General features: G+C 42.5%; 1 protein-coding gene across 1 annotated transcript; it reads right to left on the minus strand.

Annotated features, from left to right (window-relative positions):
- Positions 1–9,268: 9,268 nt before the first annotated feature.
- Positions 9,269–16,817, minus strand: LOC115159953 (astacin-like metalloprotease toxin 5). The gene is made up of 11 exons (XM_029710100.1): positions 16,715–16,817; positions 16,506–16,571; positions 16,304–16,360; positions 16,091–16,159; positions 15,901–15,950; positions 13,299–13,380; positions 13,075–13,189; positions 12,715–12,887; positions 11,575–11,656; positions 9,666–9,787; positions 9,269–9,554 (listed from the first exon to the last, which is right to left on the minus strand). The coding sequence occupies exons 1-11, from the start codon at positions 16,749–16,751 to the stop codon at positions 9,550–9,552; spliced, it is 858 nt and encodes a 285-aa protein (XP_029565960.1). The 5' UTR covers positions 16,752–16,817; the 3' UTR covers positions 9,269–9,549.
- Between the last annotated feature and the right edge of the window lie 289 nt (positions 16,818–17,106).

The following is a 17,106-nucleotide window of genomic DNA, read 5'->3' on the forward strand; positions in this document are numbered from 1 at the left end:
CTATGTGGCTCTGGTGATTTGTTGTCTGTCAGGGTGGGTGTGGTCTCCCATGGCACCACATTACATCACAATCGTGATGTCATAAATAATTGTATTCTGATATGATGACAGCCTAAATGGTTTGCCATTTTCGGCAACACTTACAAGTTCAATTCAGGGTCAAAATCATTGCTATATTTTGGATGGTTATTTTTTAAGTGATTGATTGGTGGTAAGTAGTTGTGACCACTTCTGATTTAGTGTAAAAAGGCCTACTTTGTGACAATTTAATTTAGATGATTTAAATAATCTAATAATATTTTTAAGCCATATTGTACCTTTTTCAGGATTACTGTAATTGAAGGAACTATGGGAAAGTTCTCCTTCCCAAGGCTCATCATAAGAATGGTTAGAATCTCTTTTCTCTCACCACCCTCATAGTCAAAACTCCAGTGATTTAAAATCATCACTTTGACATACAGGCCTATGAGCTTTTCTAAGATTGAAAATAACAATAACCTCATTACTGACTGCATGTTTGTCATCATTTTCATTTCTAGCCATGGGCAAATCGGACTGCACAGGACAATTTCTGCACAGGAACTACTGAACTCCACAGGCCCAGAACACACCAGCCTCACAACTCCTCACAACTCCCCAGTCTTAATGTAAGTCCCATCTGCAGGCTACATCTACGACCCACTAAAGTGGTCCAGACTAATCATGTATGGACAATCAGTGTAAACGTTGTACTAACTACGGCTTGATCTAGTGTCAACATTATACCTTATTGATATTCTATATCAATGAAATACAATGGAAGGTACATAATAATCCAATGAGTAAAATAAAATATACCATGTTCTATTCTCAATATCCCTACTGCCCCAAAGGTGTGTAGGCAGGGCAAGGAGGACACCGATTCAACCCAGAAGAAGAGGAAAAAGAAGAGGCTAAATGAGAAGGGAACCCAGGTTGAACTAGGCATGCGGGAGGATATCCGTGACCTTGACCTCGCCCATTGGAGATTGGCCAAAGAGACATGGAGAACTGAGCGAGGAAACATGAGGGAGATTAAGGCGCTGTATGGAGAAATATTTAGGCTGCACCAACTCTTGGAGGAGGTAACAAGAGCAGTTTTCTTCAATCAGACTTTCATAACAGTAGATATACTGTAGTTGCTTTAGATGTTCCCAATCCTGATACACAGAAATGAGATCTAAATAGATAGAATAGTGAAATAAGAAGGCAAGAAAAGAACTGCACATTGGAAGTATTCTGAGGAAGGTCTGCAATCTGCACATTGGAAGTATTCTGAGGAAGGTCTGCATTCTGCACTGGTAGTATTCTGAGGAAGGTCTCCATTCTGCACTGGTAGTATTCTCAGGAAGCTCTGAATTCTGCACTGGTAGTATTATTAAGAAGGTCTGCATTCTGCACTGGTGGTATTCTTAAGACGGTCTGCATTCTGCACTGATAGTGTTCTGAGGAACGTCTGCGTTTTGCACTGGTTGTATTCTTAAGAAGGTCTGCATTCTGCACTGGTAGTATTCTTAAGAAGGTCTGCATTCTGCACTGATAGTATTATTAAGAAGGTCTGCATTCTGCACTGGTAGTATTCTTAAGACGGTCTGCATTCTGCACTGATAGTGTTCTGAGGAACGTCTGCGTTTTGCAATGGTTGTATTCTTAAGAAGGTCTGCATTCTGCACTGGTAGTATTCTTAAGAAGGTCTGCATTCTGCACTGATAGTATTCTTAAGAAGGTCTAGAATCTGCACTGGTAGTATTCTGAGGAAGTTCTACATTCTGCCACTGGTAGTATTATGAGTTCTGTCGGCATTATGCTCTGGTAGTATTCTGAGGAAGGTCTGCATTCTGCACTGGTAGTATTCTGAGGAAGGTCTGCATTCTGCACTGGTAGTATTATGAGTTCTGTCGGCATTATGCTCTGGTAGTATTCTGAGGAAGGTCTGTATTCTGAACTGGTAGTATTCTCAGGAAGCTCTGAATTCTGCACTGGTAGTATTATTAAGAAGGTCTGCATTCTGCACTGGTAGTATTCTTAAGAAGGCCTGCGTTCTGCACTGGTAGTATTCTTAAGAAGGTCTAGAATCTGCACTGGTAGTATTCTGAGGAAGGTCTGCATTCTGCACTGGTAGTATTCTTAAGAAGGCCTGCGTTCTGCACTGGTAGTATTCTTAAGAAGGTCTGTATTCTGAACTGATAGTATTCTGAGGAAGGCCTGCGTTCTGCACTGGTAGTATTCTTAAGAAGGTCTGCATTCTGCAATGATAGTATTCTTAGGAAGGTCTGCATTCTTAGAATAAAGTTGAAGAAGAATGGAAGAATTTCTGAATCGGAATGATTCCAAAAGTGTGGACCTTCCCATTTTCCTAACAGGCTAATATACAGTAATAAAACGTGTTTTCTTTATGATATTTATTACCCATACACATGTAATTGTTTTAAGATAGTAATAACAATGACCATCAAGCTATTAAGTAATAAAAATGTGTCTGTCATATTCTGAGGAAGGTCTGCATTCTGCACTGGTAGTATTCTGAGGAAGGCCTGCGTTCTGCACTGGTAGTATTCTTAAGAAGGTCTAGAATCTGCACTGGTAGCATTGTGAGGAAGGTCTGCATTCTGCACTGGTAGTATTATGAGTTCTGTCGGCATTATGCTCTGGTAGTATTCTGAGGAAGGTCTGTATTCTGAACTGATAGTATTCTGAGGAAGGCCTGCGTTCTGCACTGGTAGTATTCTTAAGAAGGTCTGCATTCTGCAATGATAGTATTCTTAGGAAGGTCTGCATTCTGCACTGGTAATATTCTTAAGAAGGTCTAGAATCTGCACTGGTAGCATTGTGAGGAAGGTCTGCATTCTGCACTGGTAGTATTATGAGTTCTGTCGGCATTATGCTCTGGTAGTATTCTGAGGAAGGTCTGTATTCTGAACTGATAGTATTCTGAGGAAGGCCTGCGTTCTGCACTGGTAGTTTTCTTAAGAAGGTCTGCATTCTGCAATGGTAGTATTCTTAGGAAGGTCTGCATTCTTAGAATAAAGTTGAAAAAGAATGGAGGAATTTCTGAATCGGAATGATTCCAAAAGTGTGAACCTTCCCATTTTCCTAGTAGGCTAATATACAGTAATAAAATGTGTTTTCTCTATGATATTCATTACCCATACACTTGTAATTGTTTTAAGATTGTTATTACTATGACCATCAAGCTATTAAGTAATAAAAATGTGTCTGTCATCATACAGATTGGGGTGGATAAAGGGGTGATCAAGCAGCGCTCCACCTCCTCCATTCTTTGTCCCGTCTCCCCGACACTGCCAGCTTTCCCCCGGTACAACCTCCACAGGTACCTCGCCAACAGCCATTCGGAGCCAGACCAGCATGCTGCCGGCACCCAGAAGGACCCATCTAAGAAACATTCAATCTTTCCCCCTCTGGACACACAGAGCTGCACCTCCCCTGAAAGATGGCCTCATTCAACTTCCAAGACGTCACACCCACACGCTTCACACCGATTTGCTGTCCCATCCCACCCCCTGGTTTCCGGCCCTCCTGCCCGGATGAGACAGACCCATCCGCATGTCCACCCCAGGTCCCCATTGACTGGCCAGGCAAAGGTCAAGGATGAGGTCAAGAGGCCAGAGATTGCATCGTCTGAGGAATTGTCTGAGGAAGTTCAACGGAGAGGTGCAGAAATTGCGAACATGTATAAAGCACAGCTGATTGAGAGGATGGCCCAAAAGAGAAAGGAAGAGATTCTGAAGAAAAGGGTAAACAACGATGACAAGAACGATGACACTGAGGCCTCCTGCTCCTCTGCAGTAGAACAATCCAATACCCCTGCCACAGCCCCCGAGCGCCCAGCCAGCCCAGACGCCACGCCAGTGGCCGCCCGAGAGGACACTCAGGGGGACACCCAGCAGGACCTGGTTGAGGTTGTGAATGTGCTCAAGAGGCAATCATCTGATCTATACCTGCCTGACGACGTATGTGAGGAGTCACTCACATGGAAATCCATTTACGAGGAGCTGTGCCCGCTCGCTCACAGGGTGAACACAGAAGCTGACTACATCAAGGCGCTCCGCGTCATCACTGAGAAGGCTGTGACTCCCTCGTGCTCGTCTGAGGATGATGTGTCTCAGAGTGTGAGTGAGGACACAAGTCAGGAGGGGAGTAGTGAAAGTGAGGAGAGCATGAGTGGACAACAGCAGAGATGTCTACACAGAGATCCTTATGGTGAGAGGGACAGGAAGGAGATTGATAGTGGTAAAATGGAAGGGAGATATGCAACCGCCAATGCAATGTCTATGATGGCGAGCCGAGGGAAAGAAGAACTTAATGCCATGAGCTACGCAGACAGGATCAAATATTTCAAGGACGAGGCTAAGAGAAATGAAGAGATGATGAAGATCGAAAGGAGGAAGGAAAAAGCCAGGGACGAAGAGCTCAAGAAGTGGGAAAAGAGACAGAAGAAATTGAATGAGGAGGAAAGGAAAAGGACAGAAAATATGGAAAAAAACAAGTTAGAGGAGCAGAGGAAAAGGGAGAAGGCAGAGATGAAACTAAAGATCGAACATGAGAAAAAGAGACGAGAGCAAGAGAAAAAGAGAGAGAAAAAAGAAAGAAAAAAGCAGGAGATGCAACAGAAGGCCCGTGAAAAAGAAGAGAAAAAGAGGGCAGAGGAAGAGAAAAAGATGGAGAAAAAGAGGGAAGAGAAGTTGAAAAAGATTGAGAAACAGAGGATGGAGGAGGAGAGGAACAGGGAAAAGGAGAGAATGAAGGTGTTGGAGATGCAGCAAAAGGCACGAGAGAAAGAAGAGAAGAGGAGGAAAGAGGAACAGAAAAGAAGATTGAAGATACAGCAGGAACAAGAGAAGGAGGAACAGAAACGGCAGACAAGGATACGAGACGAGGATAAGAAGAGAGCAGAGCTTCAAAAAAAAAAAGATCACGAGGCCAGGTTCAAGATGGAGATGGAGAAACTATATGAGAGAGAAGAGAGGAATGCACAGATTGAAAGAGAAAAGAGGCATGCGCTGTGTCAGAAAAAAGGGCAGACACAGAGAGCAAAACAGGTGGTGGTAAACGAGGTCACATCGTCTACATCTGACGCCTCTGTGCGGAGGGAAGAGAGGGAGCAGCGTCCAGAGACCGCTCTGCGAAGAACAAGGAAGAAGCAGAAGAAATTGGCGGACGAGTCAATGACAACTTTTGAGTAGATGACAAAAAAAAGGGAGCAGACAAAAGAAGAAATGTACAAGTCAATGCTCCTAGATATGTTAATATATGTAAATAAACAAAAACAAATTCGATTGTTTAAAGAGAAAAAACAAAAAACAAAACGAGAAAATGAGCAAAAGCAGGAAAAAACTATAAGGAAGCCAGGCATGAGGGTGAAGAGGAGAAAACATGAGAGAGGAGGAAGGGAGACCAGAGTGGTTTATCAGGAGGGAAGTAGGATATATAGAATAGTTCTGAGGACAGAATCGGTAGGACCATGGGATAAAAGATAAATGAGATCAGCAGTAAAGGAGAGCTGAGTGGATCAAAACAAAGTTATGGAAAACACAAGGGGGAGGCAAGATAAACAGAGACCCAGAGAAAAGAGGTAATAGAGAGGCGATGGAACTAGAATTCCAATGTACGAATGGCCAAAATAACTATCTAAATAACTAAGGATGAGCAGGAAAGGAGAAGACCAAGAGCACAGGAAAAAGAGCCAACAGACATGTCAAAAAGAAATGAAGTCTGCCTCTTCTACTTCTCTTTTAAAGTTGCTTTGGTTTCCTTTTGTCCTCTTTCTAAGCCTGTTCAAGTCTGAGATAGATGAGAAGAGCAGCCAAAGAAACAGATCTGTTGAAGCATCAATTGGAAAGGATGGGAGGGTTGGAGGAGGAGCACAGCTCCATGACTACATTAGGTAAGTGTTTACTATCAAAGCCTGTTCTCTGTAGACAACTGTATTAGTGTTGATAGAAGTTCATTTATGCAATGTCTTTCAACTCAAACACTACAATTCCTGATCTCATGTGATTATTCACCTCATGTGAGCGGGCTTTCGGATGTTTTTTTCTTGAAACAGATTGTGGCATATGAGGTCACTTTATCTGTTGAAGCATCAATAGGAAAGGATCAAAGGGAGGGAGGCAGGAAGAGGAAAACACAGAAGAGCAGATGAGGTAAATGCTTGGGCTTGTGATGAGAGGATAGGGGCTCCAGAACTGGGGTTCATGATTGAAAATGCTCAGACAAATGTATTACTGTGAATCCCATTTGTTCAATGACTATTTGATGAATTCCTGACGGGATAATTGTTTTACAGGAGCACTCTATGTTCTGCTTCCATGTGGATTGACAGCATTGCTTTCATGAGCTGCTGGAGGACACCCTGGAAGAAGAGGGAGAGGGTCTATGATAGGCAGTTTGCCATGGCCATAAATGGGCTTTTGGGTGTTAATTCTTCCTGCATTATATCATACAACTTTACAATAAAAATGAATTGCAAGCATCAGCCTTTTCTGTTTGAGTGTGATCAGCGCAGTGGTAGTAAGATTAGTGTAAACCCATGGAATATTCTGGCCTTCTAGGCAGAGTTCCTCTGTCCAGTGTCTGTGTTCTTTTGCCAAGTGTCTGTGTTCTTTTGCCAATCTTAATCTTTTTATTGGCCAGTCAGATATGGCTTTTTCTTTGCAACTTTGCCTAGAATGCCAGCATCACGGAGTCGCCTCTTCACTGTTGACGTTGAGACTGGTGTTTTGCGGGTACTATTTAAAGAAGCTGCCAGTTGAGGCATCTATTTCTCAAACTAGACACTCTAATGTACTCTTGCTCAGTTGTGCACTGGGGCCTCCCACTCTTTCTATTCTGGTTATTGCCGGTTTGCACGGTTCTGTGGAGTAGTACACAGCGTTGTACGAGATTTTCAGATTTTCAGTTTCAGTTTGAGACTGTAATCGAACCCACAAATGCTGATGCTCCAGATACCCAACTAGTCTAAAGGCCAGTTTTATTGCTTCTTTAATCAGAACAGTTTTCAGCTGTGCTAACGTAATTGCAAAAGGGCTTTCTGATGATCAATTTGCCTTTAAAAATGATACATTTGCATTAGCTAACAATGTGCCATTGGAACACAGAAGTTATGGTTGCTGATAATGGGCCTCTGTACAACTATGTACAGTTGAAGTCGGAAGTTTACGTACACTTAGGTTGGAGTCATTAAAACTCATTTTTCAACCACTCCACACATTTCTTGTTAACAAACTATAGTTTTAACTAGTCGGTTAGGACACCTACTGTGTGCATGACACAAGTAATTTCTCCAACAATTGTTTACAAACGGATTATTTCACTTATAATTCACTGTATCACAATTCCAGTGGTTCAGAAGTTAACATACACTAAGTTGACTGTGCCTTTAATAAACAGCTTGTACAATTGCAGAAAATGATGTCATGGCTTTAGAAGCTTCTGATAGGCTAATTGACATCATTTTATTCAATTGGAGGTGTACCTGTAGATATATTTCAAGGCCTACCTTCAAACTCAGTGCCTCTTTGCTTGACATCATGGGAAAATCAAAAGAAATCAGCCAAGACCTCAGAAAAAAATTGTAGGCCTCCACAAGTCTGGTTCATCCTTGGGAGTATTTTCCAAACGCCAGAAGGTACCACGTTCACCTGTACAAGCAATAGTATGCAAGTACAAACACCATCAGACCACGCAGCATCATACCGCTCAGGAAGGAGACGCGTTCTGTCTCCTAGAGATGAGCGTACTTTGGTGCGAAAAGTGCAAATCAATCCCAGAACAACAGCAAAGGACCATGTGAAAATGCTGGAGGAAACATGTACAACGTATCTATATCCACAGTAAAACGAGTTCTATATCAACATAACCTGAAAGGCCGCTCAGCAAGGAAGAAGCCACTTCTCCAAAACCGCCATAAAAAAGCCAACTGCACACGGGGACAAAGACCATACTTTTTAAAGAATTGTCTTCTGCTCTGATGAAAAAAATAAATAAAACTGTTTGGCCATAATGACCATCATTATGTTTGGAGGAAAAAGGGGGAGGCTTGCAAGCCAAAGAACACCATCCCAACCGTGAAGCACGGGGGTTGCAGCATCATGTTGTGGGGGTGCTTTGCTGCAGGAGGGACTGGTGAACGTCACAACATAGATGGCATCATGAGTGAGGAAAGTCATGTGGATATATTTCAGCAACATCAAGACATGTCAGAAAGTTAAAGCTTGGTCGCAAATGGGTCTTCCAAATGGACAACGACTCCAAGCATACTTCCAAAGTTGTGGCAAAATGGCTGAAGGACAACAAAGTCAAGGTATTGGAGTGGCCATCACAGAGCCCTGACTTCAATCCTATAGAGAATTTGTGGGCAGAACTGAAAAAGCGTGTGAGAGCAAGTAGGCCTACAAACCTGACTCAGTTACAACAGTTCTGTCAGGAGGAATGGGCCAAAATTCACCCAACTTATTGTGGGAAGCTTGTGGAAGGCTACCCAAAATGTTTGACCCAAGTTAAACAATTTAAAGGCAATGCTACCAAATACTAATTGAGTGTATGTAAACTTCTGACCCACTGGGAATGTGATGAAAGATATAGAAGCTGAAATAAATCTCGATTATTCTGACATTTCATTCTTAAAATATAGTGGTGATCCTAACTGACCTAAGACAGGGAATTTTTACTAGGATTAAATGCCAGGAATTGTTTAAAACTGAGTTTAAATGTATTTGGCTAAGGCGTATGTAAAACTACAATAGTTATTTACATTGTCGACACCATTTCTGATCAAGTTGATATTTAATGGACAAAAAAGGCGTTCAAAAACAAGGACATTTCTTAGTGACCCCAAACTTTTGAACGGCTGTGTGTATAAATCTTTATGTATATTGGTTTAGCATTCCTTGCTAAAAGGTGGGCCACTTCCATGGTACCGGTTATCCTGAGTTGAGCTCAAGAGTTCACCCAAGTTACCTCGCCAACTCAAGCCTGTTTCGTAGTACACCCTTCTAGAGGGCGAAATTGTTATTTTGGTGAGTCTATGATCCCTGCTGTCTAAGTCCTGTTACAGCATCATCGTTAAATAATTTGTTGCCTAGGTAGTCGGCCAAGTTTAAGGAATAACTCACCATTAATTTAAGTCTCTCCTGCTATGCTAGATCTACTTCTTCTCTGATCCCACCTTGGGATGTATGATGAGCATAGCTGAGAAGGTCCATTATAGAATGAAACAGAACACTGCAAGCAACATCACACTGACTGGATTCTTTTCAGTCTAGGTCATTTTATTTATTTCCAAGACAAGTGCAGTGGTATAGGCCTAATTCAAGGCAGCAAGAGCACACAGGAGCAATTAAACTACTGCCAGACACACGTATAATCCATCAGAAAGCTTTAAGGGACTTGTTCAACTTATTCATTGTTGAGAAGTTAAAATGTCAGTGCCATTTGTGTTGGAATCTTCAGTCGACAGCAGCGGTGTTGAAATCTTCTTCGATGGTGTCATAAATGCTAAACTGTGCATTGTTATTCTGTGAAAGACAGGACATGAACATGGTTAGAATACAGTGCGATAATGACTGCATTTACAAAGGCAGCCCAACTCTGATATTTTTCCTGTCTCTGTGTGTGCATGTCTTTACCACATTGATAGAGTTTGTTGAGGCGTGCTATGTCCAGGGGGCTCAGGTGATTTCTCTGTCCAATCTGGACTCCCCTCTTCTTGGAGTGAATAGTGGGGTTACGGTTTGATGAGAAGTAGTATCTGCCAGGAGAAACCCAACAATTGGGGATTAGAGGACTTGCTACTTTAACACAAGGACTGCGTCACAATGCCACCCTAATCCCCATATAGTGCACATAGTTTGACCAGAGCCCAGGTAAACAATAGTGACCTAAATAGGGAACCATTTGGTACACACAGGGAAATGTTACTGGAGCTGGATACTGTACAGTCGTGGCCAAAAGTTGAGAGAATGACACAAATATGAATTTCTACAAAGTTTGCTGCTTCAGTGTCTTTAGATATTTTTGTCAGATGTTACTATGGAACACGGAAGTATAATTACAAGCATTTCATAAGTGTCAAAGGCTTTTATTAACAATTACATTCAAGTTGATGCAAAGAGTCAATATTTGCAGTGTTGACCCTTTTTCAAGACCTCTGCAATCCGCCCTGGCATGCTGTCAATGAATTTCTGGGCCACATCCTGACTGATGGCAGCCCATTCTTGCATAATCAATGCTTGGAGTTTGTCAGAATTTGTGGGGTTTTGTTTGTCCACCCGCCTCTTGAGGATTGACCACAAGTTGTCAATGGGATTAGGGTCTGGGGAGTTTAATGAACATGGACCCAAATTAGCGATATTTTGTTCCCCGAGCCACTTAGTTATCACTTTTGCCTTATGGCAAGGTGCTCCATCATGCTGGAAAATCCATTGTTCATCACCAAACAGTTCCTGGATGGTTGGTACCATTCTTTATTCATGGCTGTGTTCTTAGGCAAAATTGTGAGTGAGCCCACTACCTTTGCTGAGAAGCAACCCCACACGTGAATGGTCTCAGGATGCTTTACTGTTGGCATGACACAGGACTGATGGTAGCGCTCACCTTGTCTTCTCCGGATGCCCCAAACAATCGGAAAGGGGATTGATCAGAGAAAATGACTTTACCCCAGTCCTCAGCAGTCCAATCCCTGTACCTTTTGCAGAATATCAGTCTGTCCCTGGTGTTTTTCCTGGAGAGAAGTGGCTTCTTTGCTGCCCTTCTTGACATCCTCCAAAAGTCTTCGCCTCACTGTGCATGCAGATGCACTCACACCTGCCCGCTGCCATTCCTGTACTGGTGGTGCCCCGATCCCACAGCTGAATCAACTTTAGGAGACAGTCCTGGCGCTTGCTGGGCTTCAGGGCACCCAAGAAAGTCTTCTTCACAACAATTGAACCGCTCTCCTTGAAGTTCTTGATGATGCGATAAATGGTTGATTTAGGTGCAATCTTACTGGCAGCAATATCCTTGCCTGCGAAGCCCTTTTTGTGCAAAGCAATGATGACGGCACATGTTTCCTTGCAGGTAACAATGGTTGACAGAGGAAGAACAATGATTCCAAGCACCGCCCTCCTTTTGAAGCTTCCAGTCTGTTATTCGAACTCAAGCAGCATGACAGAGTGATCTCCAGCCTTGTCCTCATCAACACTCACACCTGTATTAACGAGAGAATCACTGACATGAGATCAGCTGGTCCTTTTGTGGCAGGGCTGATATGCAGCGGAAATGTTTTGGGGGGATTCAGTTCATTTTCATGGCAAAGAGGGACTTTGCAATTAATTGCAATTCATCTGATCACTCTTTATAACATTCTGGAGTATATGCAAATTGCCATCATACAAACTGAGGCAGCAGACTGAAAATGTATATTTGTGTCCTTCTCAACTTTTGCCCACGACTGTACACAGTCACAAAACTAATATTTACTTATTGCTATCAGTTTAAAAACAAGGTGAGTAAAATTAGGACTTTAGTGGGAATAAGGAGGAGAGGAGTATGACTGACGTTCCGTAGTGCATTATGGAGTCGTAGTCATAGGGCAGGTCCTGAGTGTCTCCTTTCTTCACCTTAAAATTATTTTCTTTTCCTGGAAGTTAAAAAGAGTTACAAGAAGCAGATGTGACTGGTGGACACTGCTGGGTGTGAATGTGATATAGGGGAATGAAAATGGAAATGTAGACGAGTTGAGATGGAAACCATTAAGTTGAACCTCTAGCAGGAGGAAACTCTACAGGATTCAAGGCATGAATATTTCATCTTACCTAATGAAACCCATTGTGGGTGGTAATGTAACAAAACTGCCTTCAAAACAAGCTTACATGTTATCCCAGGATACCCATTACGGGTGGCAACTGTAAAAGGTATATTTTACACCAGGATACCCATTACGGGTGGCAACTGTAAAAGGTATATTTTACACCAGGATACCCATTACGGGTGGTAACTGTAGATGACAACGTAGTGTTATTCGCGTCAGGCAAATTTAGCGAACAAGGTTGCTGCGTTCACGCCAGGGAAAATTCACAGGAGTAAACGAATTCAGTTCAATTCTACATCATTGGAAATGAGCCTGAAATACATAGTTATGCATAGTATTGGTCTCAAACTGAAGAACACTGATGGTTACTGGTGTAAGATTCTCTCTGGTGTTTACAGAACTGGTGCTGTGAGATTAGGATATCAGGATTCAAGGTAGCTATGATATTAGGCTATCAGGACCTGCTTAGACAAAGCAATTTCAACAGTAGAGAAAAGGGTTGCAATGTATGGGGAAATGAATGGCTGCACTATTTCCGTTATAATAAGTACATGATAAATGGAACGTTAAGGCATAAATGTATGAAAGACTATTCTTATTTTAAACTAAAGTGGTTCTGTCCTTGTGGTATGTAGTGTTTCATGTTGTGTGGACCCCAGGAAGAGTAACTGCTGCTTAGGCAGTACTTAATAAAATACTAAATGTCAATAGTTATTCTATACGGTCTTCACTCCAGACCACAAAAAGCTGAATCAGGTATGTTAGTGCTGGGCTGCTACTGAAGCCTGCACACTGCAGCTCTTCATGGGACAAATTGACCAGCCCTGCCCCTGATCCACATGCACTGCCCGTGAGGTGGTTTAGTATGTTGTGTTGGTGTGAGTTACCTGGGACCACGTTGTCCCACTGTATGGTGACGTATTGGTCACGGTCTGGCCGTGTGTGCTCGTGGTGCAGGCCCAGGGCATGCATCAGCTCATGACACAGGTTCCCCACGTTACAGGCTCTACCGAAGTACACAGACTGGGCCCCGCCCTGGAAACCTACATACGACGCACAGCTAGAGTTAAGTGAAGAGAGATAAAGGGGAGAGAAGCGGGAGGAGAGAAATGGAGGAGAAAGAGGCGATATGACAGGAAGAGAGGAAAAATAAAGGATTGAACACAGGAAAAGGAAGGAGAGGTTGTGAGTTAACTGTAAACTGCTGGGAAGGAGAGAATGTGTTAATGTGCCCACTTTGGACTCACCCTGTCCCAGAGATGAACTCTATGTAGTTCATCTCATTGGTGTATTCGTGGAAGCGGATACACGTCTGGTCTGAAATAAGCTTGAACGCTGCTAGTATAGTTTCCTTTCTGTCCACTGTGTGGATCAGAGACAATCTACCATTAGACGGTGCATATCATTCTCACTGTATTAGAAAACATCTAGTGTTACAGTGTTCATCTCTCCTACTGTATTCGACACTCACCCAGATAATCGTTGATCTTGTAGGGGATAGAAGTGACGCCTTCATTCTCAGGCCAAAGTGACTTCACAGCTAATCGGTCTTCCTGTAGGACAAACACCTAGTCTTTAATCCAGCTGTTGCTAGAGAGTATAGGCCTCAGATTAATTCAATTGTTATTTACGCGTTTCCCCTATGAATGTTTTTAAGTTCTAAAATGGTCAAACTATTTCAGTATTAATGACTAAAACCAGACTAAGTATGTAGAAAAAAAAGAATGGAGCAATATACAGTGTACTTTCCATGACAGACTGACCAGGTGAATGCTATGATCCTTATTGAGGTCACCTGTTCAATCAGTGTATATGAAGAGACCGGTTAAAGGAGGATTGTTAAGCCTTGCGACATGGATCATGTCTATATGCCAGTCAGAGGGTGAATGGGCAGGACAAAATATTGAAGTACCTTTGATCAGGGTATGGTAGGTACCAGACTCACCAGTTTGAGTGTGTCAAGAACTGCAACGTTGCTGTGTATTTCACACTCAGTTTCCCGTGTGTGTGTGAAGAATGGTCCACCACCCAAAGGACATCCAGCCAATGGCAGTCCAGTGGTCGAAAATGGGTGACACGAATTGTGCAGAGCAACAGACGGGCTACAGTTATAGTCAATTGACAGTCCAGTAAAACATTTGTTCCCAAAGACCCCAAAAATGCTCAGCTCGTAGAACCTTGACACAAATGGGGTATGGCAGAGTTCCACTTCTTTCAGCAAAAAACTTGTTGCAGTGGACTAAGGAAACACTGGACACAGGATAATTGGAAAAACGTCTGGTATGATAAATGCCGTTTTTTTGCAATTTCACGCTGATGGGAGGACTAGGGTATGAAGAAAACCACATGCATGCATCCATCATGCCGTTTGTCAACATTGCAGGCTGGTGAGTGGCAGTGGTATGCTGTGGGGTGCCTTTTCATGGCACACATTGGGTCCCATGATAAAAGTTGAGCAACGTTTGAATGTCTTAACATAATTGAAAATCAGGTGCATCCCTTCATGGCAGCAGAGTATCAGCAGGTTAATGCCCCATGAAACAAGGCTCGGATTGTCCAGGAATGGTTCCACGAAAATTACAGTGAATTCAGCTTAGTGCAGTGGCCTGACCAGTCACCAGATCTCAATCCAATTAAGCATCTGAGGGATGAGATGGAACGAGCCATTTCGGATTAGAGATCCACTACCAGCCAACTGGGCACAATGGTGGGAAGCATTGAGGAATTCATGGGGCCAGCATTCCTGTCGAATGCTTGACACCTTGTAGAGTCCATGCCCTGACGAACTGAGGCTTTTCTGAGGGCAAAGGGGGGTGCAACTCAATGTTAGGTGTTCCTAATGTTTTGTAGACTATTATTTATATATATAAATATTAAATTGAGATTGTCGTCACTGGCCGACACACAATAAATCTATTATTTGCATGACTCACTGTGCAACAGTGTTTAACATGAATTTTGAATGACTACCTCGTCTCGTGACTACCTCGTAACCCACACATACAATTATCTGTAAGGTCTCGAACAAGCAGTGAATTTCAAACAGATTTAACTACAACGACCTATGAGAAGGAAACCACTCAGGGATTTAAGATCCCAGAGGAAATCCTGGTTTAGTCTGCTCTCTACCAGACACTGGGAGCATAATTCACCTTTCTGCAGGACAAGAACCTAAAACACAAGGGCAAATGAGTTGCTTAGCAAGAGTTGCTTAGCAAGAGAGCACTGGAGTTGCTTAGCAAGAAGACAGAATGTTCCCGAGTGGCCGAGTTACAGTTTTGACAAATCTACGGCAAGACCTGAAAATGGTTGTTTAGTAGTGATCAACAACCAATTTGACAGCTTGAATAATTTTGAGAAGTTACACAATCCAGATGCGGAAAGCTCTTAGACTTACCCAGCGGGACTCACAGCGCTAATCGCTGCCAAAGGTGCTTCTACAAAGTATTGACGCTGGGATGCAAATAGCTGAGATATTTCCGCATTTCATTTCCAATAAACTAGCAAAAATGTCTAAAACATTTTCACTGTCATTATGGGGTATTTTGTGTAGATGGGTTAGAATTTGTGTTTAATCCATTTTGAATTCAGGCTGCTTTCGGAAGGCACTGTACCAGCTTCTGGTATACACAGACTGAAACTAATGACTGCAAACTCGTTTAAGGTTTCTTTACAAGACAGAATGTTGAATAAAACGACATTGAAACTTACTCTACTGGTGGTCCGTGGTGTTGATCCTTCAGATGGTCAAAATATCCACAGGAAAGTACTGTTAACACAACTTTTTAGAGTGGCGGTACTGAAGTTGAAATTTCTATCACCTGGCACTTTAGTATGCATGCATTGTATATTTTTCCTGTGGATATTTTGGCTCAAATTTCAACCATCTGAAGGACCAACACCATGGACAACCGGTAGAGCAAGTTAGAATGTAATTCTGTTCAACAATCTGGCTTGAATGGTTTTGCAGTCATTAGCTTCAGGCTGTGTATACCAGAAGGTGGTATCAATCTGATTCATCAGCCTAAAAAAAGATGCAGTAACAGGACAGAAAGCAGGGATAATAGACTCACCGAAACCAGAATGTCTCCCTCCACGATAGCAAGGTCGAACTGTAAGTCCTCTGTAACAGAGAGAGAGGGTCTGAAACAACCACACTGACACAACATGTACTAGTTACAAGTCACTACCTCCAGTGCCATTAAAGTCCAGACCTCGCAGTAGAGGTCCAGGATTGTGCGCTTCATCTAATGAATGCGTTACCTTCTCTGGTTTCAGGCATTTTAACCCAATCATTTTGTCTGTGGCGTGGTCCCATTGAGGTAGTAGAACCTAAAGGCAATTGTTAACATTAAACACATTTTGCAATATTTTATTTTTGATAGATAAGCCATGAACTTGAAGAAAACCAATGGAATTGTTTCTTTAGGCCCATCACACCAAGAGATTGACTTGAGAATCACAGTAGAGGCCTACCTGTGGCAGTGAAAGTCACATTTGTAGAATTGTTGATGGGGTTTGTAGAATTGTCCACTGAAATACAGAAAGAAAATATAAAGAGGAACAGAACAACAGTTTTGCAGTGGGGCTGGCCTACATGAACTAAAAATGGTAAACAGGCCTAGTTTTCAGCCTGTAACCTTACAAAATGAGTGGTCCCCAATGCAGGCCTGCTTACCTGTGGCAGGGAAAGTAGAATTTGAAGTAGTAGCATTTGTCAAATTGGTGATGGGAACACTGCCCACTGAAATACACAAGGGTAACATAATACATGTTACATAATAACATGGTGAACCAATTGGCGTCTACAGTGCAACTGGCCTGGCCTAACTCAAATGGAAAACACTCAAAAGTAGGATGTCACGAAAACAAAATGACTGGTCCTACCTTGGACAAACCAGATGAGAATCAGAAACCAAACCATGTTGAAACAACGATTGTCCCCCAAGATTTGGGAGAGAAAAAAAACAACCAGAGAAACAACACAAACAAATTTGTTCAATAGCTCTCCTTCCAGTCAATAGTGGGTAGGGCAGCAATCACAAAAGAACAGGTGCCTCCTCCCTCTTCTTCTTCTTCTTCTTCTTCGGTGAGGTTTAAAGATGGTTGGCATCCAATACGTTGCATTATCGCCCTCTACTGAACTATCGTATGAATCCATTACCTTTGTGATACAAAATGGGAAAAGGGGAAACGTGAAAATGTAAAAATATATATATATTGAATGACTCTACTAACTAACTCTACACTCATTAAAACCCATCACCTTATTCCACTAC

This window comes from Salmo trutta, chromosome 23 (assembly GCF_901001165.1).
Source record: "Salmo trutta chromosome 23, fSalTru1.1, whole genome shotgun sequence".
NCBI lineage: Eukaryota > Metazoa > Chordata > Actinopteri > Salmoniformes > Salmonidae > Salmo > Salmo trutta.